The sequence below is a fragment of the Sinohyriopsis cumingii genome, chromosome 1 (assembly GCF_028554795.1).
Source record: "Sinohyriopsis cumingii isolate HCF-2022 chromosome 1, ASM2855479v2, whole genome shotgun sequence".
In the NCBI taxonomy this organism is placed as follows: domain Eukaryota; kingdom Metazoa; phylum Mollusca; class Bivalvia; order Unionida; family Unionidae; genus Sinohyriopsis; species Sinohyriopsis cumingii.
Genome location: NC_142961.1, coordinates 165,243,368 through 165,267,725, shown reverse-complemented (window position 1 = coordinate 165,267,725; position 24,358 = coordinate 165,243,368). Strand labels below are relative to the sequence as shown.

General features: G+C 34.0%; 1 protein-coding gene across 1 annotated transcript in view; it reads right to left on the bottom strand.

Annotated features, from left to right (window-relative positions):
- The window catches only part of LOC149808311 (BRISC and BRCA1-A complex member 2-like), a 43,503-nt gene that overhangs the window by 15,442 nt on the left and 3,703 nt on the right, over positions 1 to 24,358 (bottom strand). Inside the window, exons 2-5 of the mRNA XM_089975856.1 lie at positions 16,729 to 16,811; positions 13,350 to 13,447; positions 3,336 to 3,527; positions 2,385 to 2,459 (exon numbers count right to left, since the gene is read on the bottom strand). Coding sequence (XP_089831982.1) covers positions 2,385 to 2,459; positions 3,336 to 3,527; positions 13,350 to 13,447; positions 16,729 to 16,811 — 448 coding nt within the window. The remainder of the gene's footprint in view (positions 1 to 2,384; positions 2,460 to 3,335; positions 3,528 to 13,349; positions 13,448 to 16,728; positions 16,812 to 24,358) is intronic.

Genomic DNA, 24,358 nt, shown 5'->3' with positions numbered 1-24,358 from the left:
ATCCTAACTGAAATACTTTTGTTATTAAAATAATGAGGACTTGCCAATATACAGTACAGCTCACGTTTATTTTCAGAACCCCAGGCATTGTGGTGGGGGTGGATAGAGAGTCTTGTGAATTAAGAAAAAAACATCCACCTTCTGTCACTGTTCAAGAGAAGCTCAACAAGATGGGCCTCTCGTCAAGTCAGCGTGCAAGTTTTCTAAATGTACAAAATACACCAGACTTATAAAATTAATTTCTATTATCCATATATATGATCAAAATAAAGACCACTGATTGGTGAAATGGTATTTGATTGTCAATCACTCATGATGTATTGGTGCTTCCATGAGTTGTCCTCACTGATTGGCTGTTCAAATGTCAACCAGTAATGCCTATCAACCACTCCACGGTGGAGATGCCAAAGATTGTGGTGAACGGTAAGTACTTTACTGCTCCTTCAAGGATCATTAACGCAGATGCCTGATGTTCCGAAAATACATGTCAACAATTGCACATAAATAATTTTAAAATTTTCAGAATAGTTCGCTTTTGTCAGAAATTAATGTCTTGCCCTCAGAATTAAGAATGGACTGAAGGTGTATTTCGAGTTATGTTTCACCATTGGTTTTTACTTTTGATATCCAATTACAAATTTTGATGCATGAGAAGGTACAATAAGGGCGTGTTTCAGCATAAATTGCACCAGGATATATTTGCTACTAAGAGCTTTTGCTATGCATTACACACAGTGATTCATTTTGGTTGGCCAAAAAAAGAAAGAAGAAAGAAAAAGAAAACTGACCAACACCCCTTCAGCCAGTTAACACAAGGTAACTAAAATGAAATATGCCCATTGCCATTTCTATGCATGTCAATCATTTTGTCTTAATTGGAAGAATTATGTGTTGTTATAATGGTTTCTGACTGACAGAAACGGGTGTACTATTAGTAACCTCATTCATAATGAATGAATGAACGGAACTGCACTTGTCTTTTTTATAAGCTTTGCTGAAATAATAAGAGAACTTACCTTTAAGGAAGTCACATTTTTTCTCTAGGCCCCACTTTCTCAACCAAATACCGACTTCTTTCACGTTCCAAAACAATGTATAACAGCCATTACTTTCACAATCCAACTGCATTCGGTTCTTTTCACAGTATGCATTGTATCAGATCCGAATGATGCAAAACACATCTCATAAGACAAAAATTAATGTAGCCGCAAAATTTAATCTTTCATTTTGATAAGAGATATATTCAGAAATCTGCTAGTTTTCCTTGTGATTATGAAAATAAAGACACATATGTTCACTTAGTAAAAATACAAATGCACCATCACGTACTAGTCTTTCCCTGATCTGTTTATAGCCAAGCAATGAGAACATTTTATAATATATGTCCAATCCAAATGACTGAAACAGAGATACCCTTGACAGGCAACAGTACTTTTCAGTGAAATGCAGTTTGCATAAAAAATATGAATTTGATAACTTTTAGGCAGACCTTCAAAGCCAGTCATTTGAACCACCTATAGAGGAAATTTTATTGAATAAACAACCAGGGACAGAAGCAACTTTAGAACTAAACTACCCCGGCACATATCTTTTTAAAAACTGTATCCCAAATTCGATGTATGTTTTAACGGAACAGACATGAAGAACAAACATAATCACGTCTATCAGTTCATCAAAATACAATGATTAACAATGGCCAAAAGTATATACCCAAATAAAATTGTTTTTGAGTTTTGGTGCAAAAACACCTGTCCACATGAAGTGGTATTTTAATTTTGGTGCCAAAAGCATCTGTCCACATAAAGGGGTGTTTTAGTTTCGGTGTCAACAAGCTACAATTACATTGATAATCCAGATAATTAACACAATTTTAATCTGATGATAAGCCTATGCTTGGAAAAAAGCCTGTCCCACATTTTTACAAACTTTGGCAAGTATTATTACAGAATACTTCTGGCTTATAATAAACTCATCCACTACTTTTTTAGACTGACCCATGGTCTTATCATGAATAAATAATATAGATCAGCATGCATCCCTTGTGTACAATGCATACAAACCATTTGCAACTTTATCACATTTCAATCTAGTTTCAAATTTTCATTACTATATAGTGGCCGAGTGGATTAAAGCGCTCACCGTTACGGATCACTGCCATCTCACCTCTGTCTGCGTGGGTTCGAGTCTAGGATTCAGCCAATGTGGGTATGTGAGAAAGCTTGCCAGTAGCTTCTTGTGGGTCAGTGGTTCTTCCCGGGTTCTTCCTCCACCATTAATACTGGCCGCCATGCATAGCCTATCTTGTGCTGAAAAATGGCATTAAACCCAACAACATCAACAACAATCATTACTATATACAAGTAAACCAATTTTATTGTACTTACATTTAACAAATACTCAGGAATTCTTGAAAAATCAACAGATAACTTCATCAGAAAATTAATGGGTCCAATCTTTTTCTGAAAAGAAAAGGCAACAATACCTTTTTGGTGAACTACAAAGACAAACACTAAAATGATTTCTTTTGCTGCTCTTACAAATATCATGCAGAAACTTGTGTGATTGATGAATCATAACTATGAACTTGAATATAAATGGCTAAATAAAAATAATTAGTATCCTTGTTGGTAAATATAATAACTAATAAGCACTGACTTTTATTCTTACAAACTGCAAAAAAACGTCTTTTCAACCCCACTCCACCACACACACACTGACAAGTCACACATGTGATATGGTCAATACTGATCAACCAGGAAATCCAGCTGCACTATTGAATGCAAAAAAATGCTAGGTGCTGCCAACTTCACTGTGGCACTGTGGCATAATTCTAAAACCTTCAAAAGTCACTAGAGCATGAAATGTAGATCACTGTGATCTACCTTTGCCCAGTGTGATCAATATCCTCCAAAATGAATGCACTCATTAAGTTTTATAACAGTACATACAACATTGAAAAATGGATATACATGCAAAAATTTAACATAATCACCAGAATGTGAAAAGCAAATCACTGAGAATCACAAGAGTGTGAATCCTTCAAGATAAACAGACCCACTAAGGTTCATGATTTTACAACAAAAGTGTCAGAAAACATGAGCTAAATGCAAACATATAACAAAATCACCAAGTGTGAAAAGTATGTCACTGTGACCTATTTTTAACAGTACCAGTCAAGATGAATACATCTATCAAGTTTCATGACTTTGTATACAAGTGTCAAAGAAAGAACTGAGTGTAAAAACACAGCACTGACATGGATATCATTGGAAAAATGTCTTGCAGGCAAGACCAAAAACAATCAAAGACTGACAAATACTGGGTAAATATATCACCTCTTTTCTGGCAGCATGTATTTCTATATCCTCTGGTTTGAGATCTGTGCCATTTAGAAGGTCTGAATATTCAAACTTCAGCCGTGAGGAGGAGGATATAAGATTTTCCTGATAGATCTTGTACTGATCCAGTAGCTCCTTCAAGACCCTCACCAGGGATCTGGGGTCTTTGTGATTCCAGTATACCAAGCCCTGCAGTAAAAATAAAGCACATTTCAGAATTGGTCAAACAAAACTGGACATTATTTCTCACTCATGTGTGTGTGTGTCAGTTTTAATTGTGAAAAAGTGGTGTATCTCACACTACTAATGATGTCATTAATCTTATAATGTCACAACTGTCTGCAATGTTTCTAATATTTTTAATACTTACAGGATACATTTTTCTGGAGAATGAAGAGAAATTCTTCATTAAGATGAAACCTTTTGTTGTCAATAAAAAATCTTGCTTAAAACAAAAGTATTAATGTATACTTTTATGCTCTATTTAATAACAACCTTTTCTTGAGAACAAAATATCTATTTTTCGTGCAATTTTTTCAGCTGCAAAATGCATTTTTTCATGTCTAACAAAAACAGTCAATAATGAGCTCAATATACTTGCTATGGTCATAAGCAGCAGACGTCTTCATTACAACTGCTTGGGCAGTGTGTCTGCTCACTGAATAGCATTTGACATGCCAGTGATTAAATATGATTAAAGGGGTTATCTTGCCAGCTTGAAATGCCCATTTGTGTCTTGCTAATAAAAAGGGGTTACATATTGGCATGATATAATTTCTATGACTTTAAGTGGCAAATACATCTGTGCCAAAGTGGATTAACACCATGTGATAAAGGAGGTCTTGGTTTATTTCAACTGCTCACAGCAGTGTGTCCACTGAGTGAACAGTGTTTTGCATGCTAGTAAGTAGATATAATAAAATGGGTTATCTTTACCAACTTTATTATGCTATGTGGACGATGGCTTGGTCATGTCAGATTTTTTTATTCAAATGACTCGTCCGTTATTTCTCATTCATTGGAAAAGCTAACCCTAACTGCAGTGACTAGGTAGTGTTTATATTTTACATTTATATACTGATGTCGTCTATCAAACTGCACATAAACTATCGAATGAACATATTCTTATAACATAAATCCATAAATAATATTCAAATGTATGATTGAATTCTTATTGTTAAAGCCATGTATGCTGTTTATTCCAATAATCTGTTACCATTAATATAGTATTATAAACTGAAAGCTACATTGTGATAAAACAAGGCTGCCTTCAAAATGCTGAATATGCATACTGTGTACTGAAGGTGCCCTCGTAAGAGAATCATTGCCATGCCTGCTACAGATTATGTGGGAAACACTAGCAAAGTCATAGACAAGCTTCCGTGCCTTGTAGCAAAGCTACAAATGGCCAAATACTGTAAATGGGTATCGGCATTTCAGTGAAGGAGTCCCAAAGATGGACTAGCATACCATATAGTAGTCTGAGTTTCCTCTGACCCTTGCCACCCCAATTTTGATATTTGGACATTTGTACACCCCAAGATAAATGTCCAAGTATCAAAAATGGAGTGGCAAGGGTCAGAGGAAACTCGGACTAACCATACAGATATTTAATAAGAACACAAAAGAAATTAAGGATTTCTTGTCAAAAACTTAATAATAAATATGTTACATATATAAGTTAAAGCATGGAAACAATACTTCTGTGATACCTAGATTTTGTTTGCAGCAAAACCATTGTGACAAACTAACCCTAACAGCAGAGTAGGCTCATATTGTTTCTTAAATTCCCTGTGATTTAATGCTCATTTTGAAAGAGTGGGGGGAGTTGTCTGATTGAAAATTTTAAGGAATTTATACAGAATGGAACAGTTTATCTAACTCATATGGTTTAAATCCTATTTTCTTTTTATGATATTATTTACAAACAAGTAATATACTTTTATTTTTTATTATTAGCAATTAGTATATCCTTTAGTTGTATCATTAGGGCATTTGAGACCACATTTACCTATCATGTGGGGGCCCAGAGTGGCCGAGTGGTCTAAAGCGCTCTTCGTTACGGATCACTGCCATCTCACCTCTGTCTGCGGCGGTTCGAGTCTAAGATTCAGCCAATGTGGGCATGTGAGAAAGCTTGCCAGTAGCTTCTCGTGGGTCAGTGGTTCTTTCCGCAGTTTTCCGGGTTCTTCCTCCACCATTAATACTGGCCGCCATGTATAGCCTATCGTGCTGAAAAATGGCGTTAAACCCCACAACAACAACAACAACAAAAACCTATCATGTCTCCCAACCCATGAACCCCCTTCCAGTTCCCTGTAACTTTCTCTCACTGATTCTATTTCTGCACATCCATATCAATGCCAATGTCAGTGGTTCACAGGTTGGGAAAACATTAAAGGTAAATGTGGTCTCATACATGCCAATGACAGTACTAATACAATGAGACAGGCAAGAATTCTATTCAAACTGTTTCTTCCCAGATTTTATTTATTATGTCTTCTGCCATATGGCCTTCTTTTCCATATTGTTGTTCTATAAAATACTCTATGAGTTGTGTGTGTGTGTGTGATTTGGACTTTTAACGTAGCTTTAACAACTTTTCAGTCATATCGCTATGATGTCTGCATTGTGTCAGTTTATATTGATGTCTAGCACTGAGGCAACATGCCGCAGACATGTAACATGATGTCCCAACCAATCACATTATCCTGACACCAGGCCGACCAGTCCTAACACTAACCTCTTAATGCTGAGCGCCAAGTGAGGTAGCTGTTAGTACCATTTTTGTAAGTCTTTGGTATCACTTGGCCGGGGATCAAACCCACGACCTGCCACAACTGAGGCAGACGCTCTAACCACTAGGCCACCGAAGCGGTCTATGAGTTGTAAAATAAATGTTTTTCAGAGACTGCTGAAATCACTGCAAGTAAAAGAAGCATATTTAAAGGCTGTAAATGATTCTCTTTGATTACTGATATTGTTTCATCTAGTGTTATTTTTTATTCTACATCATTAAATCCTTGTACAAGTGACTGGATGCATTTAATTATGAACTGCAAATCTTTCTTGTTAATACCAGATGTTTTGCTGATTTAATATCAACTATACTGTTATGACTTTATGGTCTTAAACTAAGCAACGGAATAGAGTGAAAACAACAAGTTTTTTAAAATTTCACAAATAATTTATTTTCCTTGAATGCAAAGTGAAAATTTAAAAAGAAATTATAGTATTATGAATTATACGAGTACAGAGTATTCCAAATTAATTCCTGTGGTGTTTCAAATTAATTCCAATTTTTGAATGTACTGACATAAAAAAAGCAATGTTGCAATGTGTTAATAGTCTTAATGCATCACAATGATATAATCCAAAAAGTCCTTGAATGAATTAACAATAATCCCAAAATAGTAATTAAGTCCAAAATCAATGACAAACACTTTGTAATTCCATGAATAATTTAAATAAATAAATCTCCTCAAATTACAAACCAAAGAAAATTATTTTTATCAATATGCTCTCTAATGCCAGCACTACAGCTTTCACATTTTCAGCTTATAGTGTAAGCTTAATCATCACACTGTAATTACAGCTTTTCGATTGCAATTTATACAACAACTAACATACATATAGCAAACTCATCCACTGTACGGTACTGGCCATTTAATTATTTGGGGGAGGGGAGGGGTTGTGATTTTCTTTTGAGCTGAAATATTTTTCTAATAATATCATGGATTTAATATGATGTTATTCTGCTATAAATCTGAACAAAATATTTTTTCCACTTATTGTCATATGGAATTAACAAAATAATTGCAGGCTCCTGCCCCAGAATATTGAATTGTTGATATAAATGTGTTTTATTATGGTACGTTACACTGTATATTAAGAAATAGCAACATACAAAACCCCATCAGGGTACCCAGCTAAATCCAGTACAGTATTACTTTTCTTACCAAATATGAGCTTTTCCATATTTAAGTTTTTGTGTTTTAATACATTTAGATTTATAATCAGTTGAGTTTTAACTTAAATTGTGATGATTGCCCAAAAATGTTGATACATCAAACATTGAAAAAGTAATATTTGGCTAATGTTAATAAGCATTTTAACATTATTTTTTAAACTCATACGGGTGAAAAATTCAAAATATAAACAGAATCACAAAAAACATGACAAGGACATCTTTTTGGCATGGTATGTATGATGAGGCCAACTAGTGGAGAAAGCTTGTCAATCAGGTAGGGGTCAAACGATACACCTGTGTCACATGTTGATATGATTCACGATACACAGCCTGTGATACAATACATATCGATACACATATGATCCTGAAGGTCTTTCCATCTCTGGAAGTTAGATAGTACCCTTTTATATATGCTGACATACTGGTTGTATTTCCAATATGCAGATGACAGATAGATGTAGTTATCATATATTTATATGCAATTCTCACCAATGACAAGATAGCAAAAATACTTTCAAACAGAATACCTGTTGGTTGTCAGTGAGTTTTATTCAACGTTTAAGGCCATTTAATGGTGGCTCCATTTAACTCACCTTAGCCATCAGGCCCTTTGTTTTGCATGACAAGAATGCTTTGAAAACATCTTATTAACAATTTCACTCCTTATTTAAACCTGGAAGACATTATAAAGAAATAATGCAATTTCCTCGTGCAAAGAAAAGAATGAGGATGAATACCAATCAAATCTATCACATTGTACTTCCGGCAGATACAAATGACTGCTGTGGCCACAGGTACATGCATTTGTTAGTGAAGAATGAAAACAAACTACTGACAACATCACATACTATTCTATACCTTTTTTGAAAGATTTATACAAGGTGATAAACTTGAGTTGTTTGAAATATGCCCCCTCGCTGAGTCTTTGCTAATTTTATTTATTCCATCAGCACCTTCATTCACTGGTTAAATATCTCTACATAAAAAGAGAAATTCCAGATCTGTTCCCCATGTACAATTTAAGAAGATATGCTGCCAGTATTTTATCCTAAGTGTGACTTCCCCTTTGTCACTGAAATCAAGGTGGGAGTAGAAAAAGAATGAGGGGAGAAGGAAACAGCCATAGTTCAATATTTACCTAACACTTCAATATCTGTCTCTTTTTTGCATGCTCCACTTTCTTATAGCTTTAATGAAAACATAATCTTTAAAACATGTTACCTCGATTTGTATAAGTATTAATCTGTTAATTATTTCTGACCATACTATGTTCCTTTTCTTTGTATCAGTACTGTTCTGTGCTTCCTTCTGAAGAGGCATATACACAGCTAGCTTTGTCAGCTTGAATATGTTGGGAAACTGATCTTTGTGGCTGTTATGTACAATTATCCAGAGCTCACATATATTATCATTTGGATATGTCTGCTCCAAAATAGTATTTTCTACAATCACAAACTTACTTTCTTGAATCAGTTGTTTACTGACTACTATGCTAGAATTCTTACCTGTTCCATAATGCTGTATTAGGGTTTTAGTCCATCAATGTCATAGTCTGTTTGTGCAGACAGGTATTGAAATAAATATCTTTACTTCTTAATTTCATTTTTTATCCTTATTTATTCAGTTTATCTTAACCCTAATATAGATATATGGTTTTGTAACATATATGCAGGGATAAATTGATTGATAAAAAAAAAAAAACATTTGCATACTCCATTAACACTTTTCCAGTTCCAATAATCCAGCCTACTTCATAACTTTAAAAATTATTGTCATCATCATTATCATCAGCCAAATGAAATCGTAATCTGAAGATGAACCATGATGGGAATCAGAGATTTTGGGTTTTCTATAAACTGTCATGCATTTGTAAAATTTACATGATGGAAGGTTCAAACTATGAAAGAATGTTTATTCTAGGGCACAATGTGCCAGTAGAATTTAGTTTAACAACCATTCATGTCATACTTGAAGAACTCATATGTATAAACAGTTGTCTATACGAAAAACAGATGTTGCAACAAGAACGGTTTTAAAAAATTGTATACTTTGCCAAGCACATTTTCATATGTGGGACTTTCAACTAATTCACAGGAGTTCTTGCGCATCACTGTTCAAGTGCATCAATGACATGCCCTGACAGCATCTCTGTTTAAGTACTTTATACAACAATTAATTACTTCTGTGTGAAGTTTCTCTGCTCTGCCAAAATTTCTGCTTGGTGGAAATTGTTTAACATGGACAGGAACAAGCAATAACGACCAAAGGAGACAGGATATAATTCAATGTAGAAACTACACATAAAAGTGGTTATTAGATGATGTGTAAAGTACTTCATTATATACGTGAAACATGCTTGGAATGTATCCAATATGGTGAACATGTTGCTGGGTTAAGATAATTAGCATAGAATTGGGGGTAGGCAGATTACGAACCATGTCATTTTGTGTTAATTTGTAGACAGCAAACAAGTATTCTCAATAGTCTTTTTCGTTTTTACTAATAAAAATGAATGTCTATGACTGCAAAATTTAATGCTGATTTAGATAAAATCTAAATTTAAAGAATAACAAAGAAAACTAATTATTATTAGTGACGACTATTGGAAATTAAATTAACTTGCATATGGTAAGTATTGTTTTGTATCGATTCTCCATCTCTTCTATCAATATGATTATCATTACAACAAAAGTACCAATGAATCAATATATTGATGAATAATTTCATGCGGACAATCATGGGATGCTTAAACTGTTCACAAAATATGTCCAAAACAATAAAAATGCTTCTAGTATTAAGTACAATTGATTACGTTAACTTGTGCAGTAGTGATGTGGGATATTGTTTGTGTATGAGAGAGTGTGTGTGTGTGTGATTAGGATTTTTAATGTAGCTTTAACAATTTTTCAGCCACATTGCTACGATGTCTGCAGTATGGCAGTTTATAGTGATGCCTAGCACTGGGGCAGCATGCCACAGACATGTAGCGTGATGTCCCACCCAGTTTCATTATCATGACACCAGGCCGACCAGTCCTAACACTAACCTCTTAATGCTGAGTGCCTAGTGAGGCAGCTGTTAGCACCATTTTTTAAAGTCTTTGGTATGACTTGGCTGGGGTTCAAACCCATGACCTCCAGCTTCTGAGGCAAATGCTCTAACCACTAGGCCATCGGAGCAGTCGTGTATGAGAGAGAGAGAGACAGAGACAGAGACAGAAAGAGAGAGAGAGAAATTTTAATAAAAACATTTAGAATTTATTCAGAACAGGTTTATCTCATTTTTCTGTACAATGCAGAGTATGCTATAGGAAAACGAAGAAAAAAGATGGAAACTGTTACACATTAATTTGATCTGATGCCCAAGTTTACTTAGTTTACAAGTATTTAATTAATGTACAGTATTTACATACAATAAATGGGTTTTACAAGTGTATAATTAATGTACAATATTTATATACAACAAATGGATTTTACATGTACATAATTAATGTACAGTATTTACATACAACAAATGGGTTTTTCATGTATATAATTAATATAAAGTATTTACATCAACAAATGGGTTTTACATGTATATAATTAATGTACAGTTTTTATATACTTCGAATAGGTTTATGTTTATCTGGTTGATGTAAGTTTCGCAACATTGTAGTATAGATGAGTTACTTATAATTTCTGTTTGTAAATTGTAAAAGGCAGTAAAAAAATAATCTGAAACAAAGTAATTTTACAGAAATGGAGACAAATGACTGAATACTGTAGGTTTCATTTTAATGACAAAAGGTTAAATTACATTTCTGTAATTAGTTTGTACCAAGACCATAGTCAATTTTAAACAACTAATCTGACTAACACAATGATAAATGCAAAAATGTTATACTAGCTGTATTGATCAGATGACAAGTTTTTCTTTCTGTGACTGAGTTTTCTTTACAAGAATCAAATGGAATAGCCCCATGGTTATATAGCAGGATTCATTTATCCCCAAGGACAGTTTACTGTCAACATAATGGCAAAAAAAACAACAACCTGCAGATGAGCTACTGTTGTGCTTTTAGGTTATCAGTTTGCACATGAAAGTGTGCTAACAAAATAACAGAGAAAACAAACCATAATTATGGTTTCTGCTGTGCTAGATTATTAGTTGGCACATGACCATTTATCTTAAAAACATGTATGTGTCAGCATACATGTATGTAGAATGGCTCTTTGTGACCATATATGCACTGTGATAGATGTTTCCAACAGATTGGAGGCATAAATAGCAAGTTATTCCTGTGAATACCCAATTAGCACCAAAATTTATTTTGGGATCGGAACATGTTCATATATGTAAGTGGCAATTCCATTGGGGAAAATCCCCACTTGGTGTCCAACATGAACAAACTCACTTTGGGAAACCATGCAAAGATTCTACAACTTGATAAAGTTTGCTGCATTTGTGAATTCATGCCCCTCATGTAAGCATTCCATTTACATGTTGTGCTTGAGATCTTTTCACACAACCATGCAAGGGACTCTAGCTTTCTGGATGCTTTTGTTTATGGTCTTTACTAAACACGTTTGGTCTAAGCCCAAAACTCTTTAATAGGTTAGCCTTCTTGTAAAAAAAATTTGTTTGGATCCATTTCACTAAGACCTCAACTAAGCCCTTACCACGATATAATATTGGTGGCTTAGTTTGTCAATCACACATGAATACAGTGTAAAAAACTAATATGGGACTTTTTCAGCAGCTTTTGTTGTATTTAACAGAACCTTGCAACTTCCCACAGAAAGTCCACATAAATTACATACATCACTTTCATCTTCTATTGCACTGCAGTGAATTTCAGAATGTTGTTACCAGGTTCTGGCATAATCATTAACTGTTGATTTTCACTCATTCCAATGTATTAAAAGTCATGGTCATCAAGTGCAAAATACATGCATGCAGAGATGACATGGTTTTAGCTTCATTAGGCTTGGAAATGACTTAAGGAAATTTTTTCTCGTTGGCTGCACTGCTTTGTTTCTGAAACACTGTATATCAGTCCATATTTTCATGAAAGTTGGGTGTGGATGCCTTCTTTATAATATACAGCAAAGGCATTTATCAAATCAATTTGCCCTTGTTGGTCTTCATTAGACATTTCAAATACTGTCCTCGCCAGATGTTACAATCTCTTCATTGTCTTTGCTGGGCATTTGGTTAAAGTCAGCAACTGGAATTTAGTTACACATCATCACAAGTGACTTTTCATGCTTTCTGTCATATTCTTCCAAGTTTATGTCATGCTTGCTCCAACACAGTCCCATACCCAGTTGTTTCAAGGGGCAAGATACATATCTGAACAATTATACATCTTTTGAGCAACTTAACAAACAGATATGATGCATTCAAAGCTATACTTAGATTTAATCTTTTCTATGACACTACAAACACACTACTGGTGTAGTAATTTATTTCCTGCATTAGATACAGACATGAATTCCGTTATAATACTGTATTTATAATACTGTATGCATATACAACCGTGTGGCATCTCATGGTATAATATGATAGTCCATTACAATTTTGTAACAGTGAATCTCTTATGTATCATTAACCTATATATTTCAGTGAGTAGTTTCATAATGGGCATGTATGAGACCATGCTTAACTATCATGTCTCCCCAAAACCCTTTGATGCAGGCTTCCATGTGGATTTATGTGTGTGAAAATTTCCCCGTTTGAAAAAGATACAGGGAACTAGAAAGGGGTTCACAGGTTGTGAGACATATGTGTAATCTGTAATGACCATTATGATACTATTACTTTTATTAGTAGCAAGCTGTATACACTTTTATCTGCTAGTAATAGCAAGCCATATACACTTTTATCTGCTAGTAGTAGCAAGTAAGTATACACTTTTATCTGCTATTAGTAGCAAGTAGTATATACTTTTATCTGCTATTAGTAGCAAGTAGTATACAATTTTATCTGCTATTAGTCGCAAGCGATATACACTTTTATAGGAAAAAAGTAGTATTCTATTTTGAAACATAAAAGTACATTACAGGCAAGTCCCCCAGTCTAGGAAAGAAGTTGTAGTCTTCTGGAGCAAAAATGAAATCTGGTGGCTCATCAGGCTGATTGCAGTCAAACAGAACTTCCCCTGAAGAAACAAGAATAACACAGTATGTTAGAGTACCTATAGTAATTACAGAACTTCCCCTGAAAAAACAAGAATAACACAGTATGTTAGAATACCTATAGTAATTACAGAACTTCCCCTGAAAAAAAAACAAGAATAACACAGTATGTTAGAATACCAATAGTAATTACAGATAAATTTTGATAATGGGTATTTATTTCAGCATTAGGGAGAAAGTTGGGTGGCTACATTAAGAAGAATCCAGTTTTTCCATTTTCATAAATTTCCAGTGATTTTAATGAGGCTCATAAGTCCATAGTGAACATTTCATGAGAACTGGATTTACTGGATTTGTCAGTAAATTAGTGCTAATGGAAGACACCCCCTTTCAGCTCTGATCATGTTACAAAAGCATAAGTGTCATGAAGATATCTCAAACAATTCAGATTCTTTTTAACAAAAGGGGATGACCCTTAAAATGCTCATAAAAGAGAGTCCATTCTTATATGACATATGGTCTAGTCATGCTATAAAACATACGAAGTTTCATGAAGATACATGTACCTTGAATGATTCATCAGACATTAAACTACAATTTTCAAAAGTGGTGAGATAAGGCGAAAGCTACCAATCAGATAAAGTCGACTCATATATGGAACACAAAGTGTTTCTATGGTACAAATACAAATTAAATTTCATGATGATACAGTCTGAATAAAATCAGATCTCCACCATCCTACATGAAGATCTGACAACAAAAAATTGAAGGGTCATGTTCTGGTGACCCATGTTATTACCGTAATCCTTAATGTTATCAGCCAATCAGATTAAGTCCTATATCTTCACATTTGGGAGACTGAGCAGTATGACTGAAAAGCACCAATATGTGCCAAGCAATTTGATTTGTTTTCAAATTTCCGAAAGCTGCAATTACATTGGCTAATTCAAAGGTCACCAGAATACGCTCCCTAAGTGGTTGAAATCAAATCTTCATGTAGGACAGTGGAGATCTGATTTTAACTAAACTGAATAATGAAATCTCAAATGGTTCTGGAGATATGAAAAGAATAAGAATGTGATGCATAGACAGACAGAATCTGTAATAAGAAAGGGGATAACTTTTGAAATCCTGATAATACAATATGTGTATTCATGATAAACATGCATACCAAGTTTAATGATACAGTTGAACCCGGTTATGTCGCCAGCCTAGGGGTCTGCCAAAAAGCGTCGAGATAACCAATGATTGAGATAAACGAAAACCAATATGGCGGCAATATATTAACATGTGCTTGAAATTTCTTTATGTACATGATGTGTGTTAATAAATGAGAATGTACATGCACGTGTTTTTGGAGGTTTTTTTACACAACAGCGTTGCCGCGATTTGTTTGATGAAGCGATCGGCATGCTATAAAAATGTACATACATGTTTGCTAACAACAAAAGGCATATGTGCACCAACTAACAGCAGAGATTTACCAGTATACAATACAAACCACCGTCGATTCTCGATACAAACCTTTATTATATTCTCCAACATTGCAAACACAAAGATCGCTCACAAAATCACAAAAAACGTGAGGGGTGTAGTTTGTTTTTACAAAAAGCTAACCAGTGTCAAAATTAAATTCGCGAGTCATTTCACTCTGACAGCTCTGAAAAGTATCGTACACGTGGTTACTATGGTTTCTTTACAAAGTCTAAAATGCTTTGTTGCTTTTTGCCTTTAACAGTCTGCTTGGTGATTGGTCATGGGGATCGAGATAACCGACGTTAAGTGGCAAATTTGGCCCTCTTTTGTGCTTGAGATATTAGGGTTCGGCGACATAAAAGAATCGACATAACCGATGAGAAAATGCTAAGACAAAGAGAGAATTTGGTGTTCCACTTCAAAAACGTCGACTTAATAGGGTTGGCGAGTTAACCGAGGTCGAGATAAGTGGGTTCGACTGTAATATCAAAAAAGGTTCATTAAATAAACAAAAGTGTGAAAGATGGGCAGAAAAGATGACTTAAGTCTTCAATGTATTATTATTTATATCATATATGTTCATTTCCATGACTATAGATTGAAAGGGTAATTTAGTAAACAACTTTAAATAGTTAATTTTGTTTATTGTGGATCTGTACTTTAAAAGAAGGACATGATTTTAGTAAACATATCACAGAGGTCTTGCTAGGAGTTTTTAACTAGGAGTCTATGACTCTCTCTTTGACAAAAATAGGAGTAACACCTGCAAAAATTGCAGTCCTTTCCAGAAGATGTGTACTTTACAGATTAGAAGAACTACTGGTTGCCACTGAGTTTAATTTCCACGTTCTTTATAACACTGACATATAGCACTTGTTTGTCCATCAGAGTGTGACTGAATTTTGTCATGTTTGTCAATCCAAGGAAAGGTCTTATTCCAAACACTAAGCCAGGCATCACACACTTCCTTACACTTGGCTTCTGTCCAATCTGAACTATCAGTTCTGGCAACTTAAGCACTCTTCTGAATATCATTACAATCTTCATTGATTTGCCATTTAACCCCAAAATATTTATCCAAATTTGTAAATGGCATTTTGTCTAAATCTCATTATGCATGACATGTTCAGCTACACTCAGAAATGAACACAATAATGAAAGCTAAAGTTGTTTATTTGATGTACTGTACTCTTATAAATAACAACATGTAGATCTCTGAGTCTTTCTGCTGTAAATTCAATCACTGTAAATATCAGCAAATTTTCCCACCACATTTTCCCACCCAGCATCCAGTCAAAGTCTTTGAACTTACCAACCAACTGTTGCATCATGTTCTTTTGATGTAATCTTATAATGACAACATGCTTATCAGGGGGTTTGTCAGCTACTGAATTTTGTCACTGTAAATATCAGCACAGCTAATTGATCAACACATTTTCTCACTCAGCAGGTGGCTAAAGCAAGTCTGGCAAGTCTCTGAATTTTGCCGCACACCTTTTACATGCATACAGTGACTCGGGCCTCAGTGATTTTCAATTATTTTCTTTCTCTGCTAGCCATTTCTTTCTTTTAACTCATAAATTTCAATAAAAACATTTCCCGATGCATATTCTGAATATTTGCTATAGGTTCAATATCTTAGAGAAAACAATGAGCATATGCAAGAAATACACAAAGGTGTGTTAAGCAGCTACATCTGAAAGCAGAAAAACTGAGCTGCTAAGGCAGGTGACTGCATAATACAGGTTAATTGTTTATTCTAAAATTTCAATGTGATTCCCCCAATCTTTGACAAGACTCTAGTGCCTTGTGAATTTGATTAACTTACAGGTCAGTGTTACTCCAGCATATGGAATCAGGACTTGGAACCTGTCACAGCATGGCTGAAGACTCTGTACCAAAGTAGTACAACTGCAACAAACAAGAATAAATAATAAAAATCACACACCATTACTTGATCTGAATTTTGCTTTTGCTTTGTCTTGATCAAATATCTGAATGTGCAGTACTTAAACTTAAAAAAAAGTGAAGTTTTGCTTTCTCAATTATTTTCTTAACAGAGTTCCAAGTTTATAAAACAGGTGTCGCATAGTGTTCACATAAAATACCACATTTGTTAAGAATTCGGAAGGCATGGTCCAATCACTGCGGATGTTTCCTGATGACTTCCTAAAAATGAATTGACTGATTAAAAAAATAATTTTGGTGCCATTTTACATTCAAAACATTCCCAAATTCAATTTTAACTCTGAAAGTACTTTCAGCATCAGTAAAACTATGTCACAAACATTTCAGTCTGTTGGTATGATGCACAACTATGATAAAAAGAATAAAGTTTGAATGACCTGGATGATTTATTTATGGATTTTATTTTCATGACAGTTGTTGCCAACTTTTGCAAATGCTACATTATTAATACAGCTATATTACAATATGCTTAAAAGAGCTCACATACCTTACAATGTGCAGTTTGTTTACATTACTACGTGTATAATGAAATACAAAGAAATTAATAGTGTTATTGCATTTTGACTAGCATGACTTTGTGACAGAATTGGAATCATATAGTTACAGTTGTAAAATACATGATTACCATTTAAGAAAAGTTTCTATAAATATCTTCAATTTGACCATTGCTGTTATATGGGATGATCTCTTGAATTGAAACCACCATACTACATAAACAAGGAACTCCTTATTGCAGTAAATTTAAATTCAAAAACGTAAGCTATATTATGTAAGCTACACAATCATTTGCTTACATTAATTTTTAAGTGATAATTAACAATTTACAATTGTGCCCCTTATCAACATATATATATATATATATATATATATATATATATATATATATATATATATATATATATATTTCCATTATACAAAGTGGATTTGTCTACAAATTGGAGAACATATACATTTCTTTTGAAAAATCCATAATCACTGCATGCACAGGGTACCAGTAAGCAAAATGATTGAACATAATTTCTTATCATCATTTATATTATCACTTTGATAGAAAAGCTCAGATTATACATTATTATTTCTATGACTGCTGAACCTCTGAATAATTTACTGAGTAAGAAAATTAAGTTCATTGGTCTGAAATAACAGGAGGCTTTTGATAAGTTAAAGGCCATACTTAAGAGTGCACCAGTTCTTTCAGCTATAAATTTCAGTCAACCATTCAAAATGTATGTTGATGCAAGTGATGTTAGGGTTGGAGCAGTATTGATTCAAAATGACAATAATGGTGTCGATCATCCAGTGTGCTATTTTTCTAAGAAATTAAACAAGCACCAGAGAAATTATTCCACAATCAAGAGGGAATATTGAGCTTTGATATTGTCTTTGCAACACACTTTAGTGTAAATTGTTCAGCCCCTTCTCCAATTATTGTACTTAGTGATTACAACCCCCTTACTTTCATTGGCAAGATGAAAAACAAAAATAAGAGATTATTATGGTAGAGTTTGCTGTTGCAGGAATACAATATTCACATCAGGCATGTAAGGGGAAAAGATAGTCTAATAGCAGATGCACTTTTACATGTATAGAAATATTATATTGTGTCATGCATACTTTGTGTCATTCATAAGATTTCACCTTATGTAAATTCTTATATGTTCATTTGACTAATAGTTACAAGAATACTTTAATGCACAAATCATTATTTTCTCTGAGAGGGGTGGTGTTATGTATAATTAATTTTCACTATTTATTAGTGGGTCAAATGGCGGACAATGCTGTTCTGGGAAGTACCGTTTTATTAGATTGTCTCTTTTTGTAAACCACTGAGCTAATATACTCAGGAAAATATACAATTAATAGAAAGTAGAGTCTCAATATTACGTTATTAAAGATTAAGCTTTAAAATGCAAATTATTTATGTCATAAATATACAGGACAATGCTATTTTGTGGAATTCAAGAAATGCTGTAAGGTCATGGTTGTATTCTGAGTTTACTCATTTAATTTTGAAAATATGAAAAAGAAAAAAAAACACAAAAAAACAGCAAAGCAAATACTATTTAACCAATGCCTAATGTTACACCAAGTATGCAGACAAATAATAAAATCTTACATTTGCAATCCTATCAATGGACTGATGTAACAAAGCTATAAAGTGAGTGGTTACATTAAGACAACCACTCTTTCTAAAAATAAAACGCACTTGTATGTTGGCTGTGTTGATTCAGTTGAAAACAAAGAGTTTAGTTCAGTCATATAATGACTAAATTAAATCTTCAGCGTGTTGTCTATGAACAGTTACGGTAAGTTTCATCAGCAACAACAAAAACAGGACGAACAGCATGATCTGAAAGATGTATGCATTTGCTCTCATGTGCAAGTTACAGGGGTTGTTTCAAACAAGTTTAGAAATCTTTTAAAATGCCATTTTATAATCAACTTTCAGAAAGTAAAAAGAAAACTTCTTTGATTAAGGGTAACTGAATAGCATTTGTACTACCAGGTAACTTGCAATTACATTACTGTAACCTAGTTACTCAGTTAAAATTCACTGCAATGTATAGCTTCTGTTGTTCTCATTTTAAGTCCTACTGCCAAAATACACTGAATATGAATATGATAGTTTTTAAACATGCACCAAATGTATTTATAATATAGATAGAACTCAGAAAATTTTCTACTTGAAAATAAAGTTTTGCTTAAAACCAGTGTTAAATGCAAATATGCACACTGGGAAATAGATGGCATAATTCAACTAAGTGAATGAAAACAACATATATATTGCATGTCTCGCTTTGCTCCCACTTTGCCCTGTTCAGGTTCCACTTCTCCCTGTTCTGTCCAAAAGTAGAAATCACTTATTCCCTAAAATTCAAGTCTAGCTTGACCTCTGGTGTGATAGTCCCATTCTCTTATGCTTCATCTGCCAGTTTGTCTTCTGCCTTGAAAAAGCTGATGATATCCATAATATTTCAGCCTTCAACACATTACTGCTTTTGTATGAAACCTATAAATGAAACTGCACCACCATTGTCACAATGAATTTGTAGAACCTGCTGAGGTTGAAAATGGCTATTATGATGCAGATGACACCAATGACAAAGAATTAAATGACATTTACATTGACTCTATGAACAATGACATCAAAACAGCATGCTTGTGTATTTTCATTAGATTCAACTTAGGCAGCAATGCCCATTTCTGAAAGGCTGAAGTTATTTGTACAGCTATGTACCTTAACTTGGAAAGACTATTCACACAGCCACTACTTGCATGGGCATAGTATATATAATTTTGTTGCTAAAACTTGTACAATGCTATACTCCTTCACCTCCACCAGAAATATAAATTTTCAAATAGATACTGAGTGGATGAATCTCTTGGGTGAAACATTCCAGTATTGTCACACAATCAACAAAACTTTTAAACCATCTTTTGAAAATTGTATCAATATAGCATTTCTTATCACACAAAAGATCTTGGATCAACTCTTGCTCTATGCTTTTGAGGTTTTTGAATAAGTGTTTTTATCTTCAATTAAGAAAGAATTATGTTGCTCTGATTTACTGTGCAAATATACATTTTAAGTGTATGCTGTGTTACTTTGAATTATGAAAGAATTGTTAAGACTTACTTTGCAAATATAGACAAAACACTGCAGAACATAAAAGGAAAACACCTGACATTGCCAAGAAATATTATTTTGCAAAACCGCAGTAAAGTTAATAAAGATTTAAAATGAGTACACTTTTATGACATACTAAGTAAGCACTGCAGTGTGATTCTTTGACTAGTTATTCACGAAGCTGCTATGCTGCCTAGCTATGTTATACTATGTTGAAGCTATGATTTCATCATATACCTTACATTACAATGGACCAAATAAAATTGTCAAAAACAAAAAGGTGACTGTAGTTAAAAATCTACTTCATATGTGGAGTTACGTTTTTCAGGAAGTTGGCTAATGATAAAGTTAGTAAGCCTACATAGGGCAAATTATATTAGCATGTCTACCATAACTATATTTTATCCACCATGACAGATAACACAAGATTTTCATGGCAACTCTATTTCCAAAAAAGTCTATCCATGCCACATTCAGATATTCTATGATAAGTTATTCAGTATTTAAAAGAAATTTGGTACTCATTGCTACATTTCATGACCCTGGCCTGAAAATTTACTTTGGTACCGATAGGATAAAATATGCGATGCTAGGTGGAATGAACTATAATATTAGTGCCACTACCCAGCCCTGATCAATTATGGGACTACTCAGCCAATAGCAGAGTCAGCCCATTAATGTACTCAGCCTAAACAAATCAGCCCATTAATGTACTCAGCCTAAACAAATCAGCCCATTAATATACTCAGCCTAAACAAATCAGCCCATTAATGTACTCAGCCCCCTATCATACTCTGTCCAAATAACGAACTCAGTCCATTATGTATTTGACCCATTATATGTTTGGTCTGCCTTTTGGTCCATGATTTATATAAAAGTATTGTACAAGTAATGTTCTTTGTTCAACGGTCATTTCATCTTTATATTCTTTATAAGTTTCTGGCAACAGTAATTTATTCTGCAATAGAAATAAAGTGGGAAAAAAATTATAATCCCAGATTAATTAAATTATATACTACATAATCAACATTTTCAAACTGTCCTTGTCCTACAGCTGTTAATTCTTAATTGAGATTTACAATAGCAAATGTCTGCTCTACTGTTTGTAACTGTCAACATGTGTTGACACATGTGAATCTGATTAAAGTCGCATTCCCATCCATATAGGGGCCCCAAGTGGCTGAGTGGTCTAAAGCGCTCTCTGTTACGGATCACTGCCATCTCACCTCTGTCTGAGTGGGTTCGAGTCTTGGATTAGGCTAATGTGGGTATGTGAGAAAGCTTGCCAGTAGCTTCTCGTGGGTCGGTGGTTCTTCCCGGGTTCTTCCTCCACCATTAATACTGGCCGCCATGTATAGCCTATCGTGTGCTGAAAAATGGCGTTAAACCCTACAATAACAACAACAACTATCCATATATCATAAATTCTTTGCAACCGTAAGTATTTTCCATTATTCTAAATTTTAAATGTCTCTGTCCTGGTAAGGATGTTTCATTAATTGACTTAAATATATACTATATTTTTCTGAAATATTAAGCACATAGACAAAGCAAATATTTGAATTTCTTATGTATTTATTTTTCTAGTATAAAATTATGTATATTTACCCTGTCTTATTTCTACTATCAGTCTGTTGTTTTCACAGGACATTACAAAACTACTGCACTTCCATATCTGCCATTTTGATTCCATAGCCACGAATACCAACACCTAACAGCATTGTTCTTCCCAAATAATAAATAAGGCATGTCTCATTTTTTGCATAAGGATATCCTAATACATCCCATTCTGTTGTGCATGTCAACCATATGAGACCAAATGTATGACTTTTCCCGTTTTTTTCTTCAAATAAAACATTGAAATTTCAACCATCTTTGTTATTCTTCAATAAACAGATGCATAAACAAATGATTCAGTGTTTACCTACCCATGCGTCATGTGTCAAATACCCAGAATATATGGATTTGACGCACAAAAGTCCTTGAAGATACGTAAATTTGACACACCCCAATGTTATGTTTTGCTGATTAACACAAAATAGATGTTGCTCTAACTATGTTATTGGCTAGATTACAACTATCCCAAACAGGGAAAAAATGCGCACATCAGTTTCTTACACTGATGTTACCATAGTACATAGGGTTATAATGAGTGTGGAGCCTGGAGCTGACCTTATGTGCCCTGTAACTATCACATCATTTGTAGCAACAGGATGTTAGAACCGTATAATCACCACACACAAGAAAGAGACAAACAATAAACTCTTTTGATTTTAAAGTGATTCTCAAGAGAAACTATTATTTTATGCACATCCTTTTCATTACCAATTTCCATTCGTTCAATTGAATGCCTTAAGTTGTTCCAAGATACTGTCAGCATTTGACTGAAAATAGCATCCAAGGCAAACAAATTAAAATAGATCTGAAGCAAACAAAATTATCATCTGGACCGTACTTTTACAACTGACCATCGATAATAGTATTGTTATCGAACCAGTGGAGCCTTCATCATCTGAAGATGAGGTACCGGTTACTTGTAAGATAAAACATAATTTTGTGCAGCAGTAGTTGAAAACATACAGCTGGCTATGTTTTCAAAAAGAAGCTAAGTTGAGTGAAGAATGTGACACTGAAGATGCCTTTATGTTTTGCCATATATGTACAGAGGCTTAAAAAAAAAACTCCATGACCAAATGTGCAAAACACAATAACTTTCAGAACAGTACAATGAAGTCATGCTGGATTACCAGAACACAAACGTCTGATTGAAGGTCCACAACACCAGGCAGATTTTAATGCAGTTTTACAACCAAGACATAGTAGTGAAAGTGCTACTTAAGTGTGTACATTGGTTGAGTGTAGAAGACATCCCTTTCTTAAAATACAAATCTCTTCCTAATTTAATTCACAACTTAACAGCTGAAGAAATTGATAACATTGGCATTTTGAAGAATTCCGCCGTTCAATATGACTCAGCTACTACCTGTTCAGAGGTACTGGAGAGCCTGTCAAACGTTGTTGAAGATAGTCTTATATGTGACCTACAAACTTCATCATTTATAACAGCAATGACATATAAAAGCACTGATATATCCAACAATAAATGCCTTGTCACATATGCTCAGAATATTACTGATGACATGAAACCATCAACAAGATTTTTAACAAATATATAATGTTCAGATGCTTCTGGTAAGGGAATTGCCTTATTGGCTTTAGTCACATTACATAACAAATATTTTTGTTGTGTATTTAAATAATATAATTATTTATTTTAAACCTACTTAAAACTGATCATCGGCTTGAATAGGATTCATTGGTTTGGACTTTGACTCACTGTTTTTTTTGCCTTGATGAGTCAGATGACTTACATGAACCCATTTGTAGATAAAACACTGATGGTTAAACAAAGAATTAGAAACATATAGTGGAGCCTCATTAATTCAGACTCCATTTATCTGGAAATCTCACTATCTGGACATAATTCAACGGGAACGGAATTCCTAAATGTTAATTTGCTCCATTAATCAAGAAATCTGCATTCCAGATCCGGAAATTAAAATCGGGGACCAAAGTGTAAAATTACTTTAAAACCTGTATTGATAATCTGGAAATAATCTGTCCAAAAATAAGAAAATTTAAAAAATGATATATGAAAATACAGTCAGTCGGATAATACAGATTCACCTACGCAACTGTGGAGGTGTGTGAATGTATCTATCTCTGATTGGTCGATTTCTAGTGGTATGCTAAACTTATCAATTGATCACGTGATCATGTGTGTGGAAAAACTAAGTAGCGTGACCATATTTTAACCAGCGATTGTATAAACAATATCTGTTTTAGCTAGTCGCTGATGGGG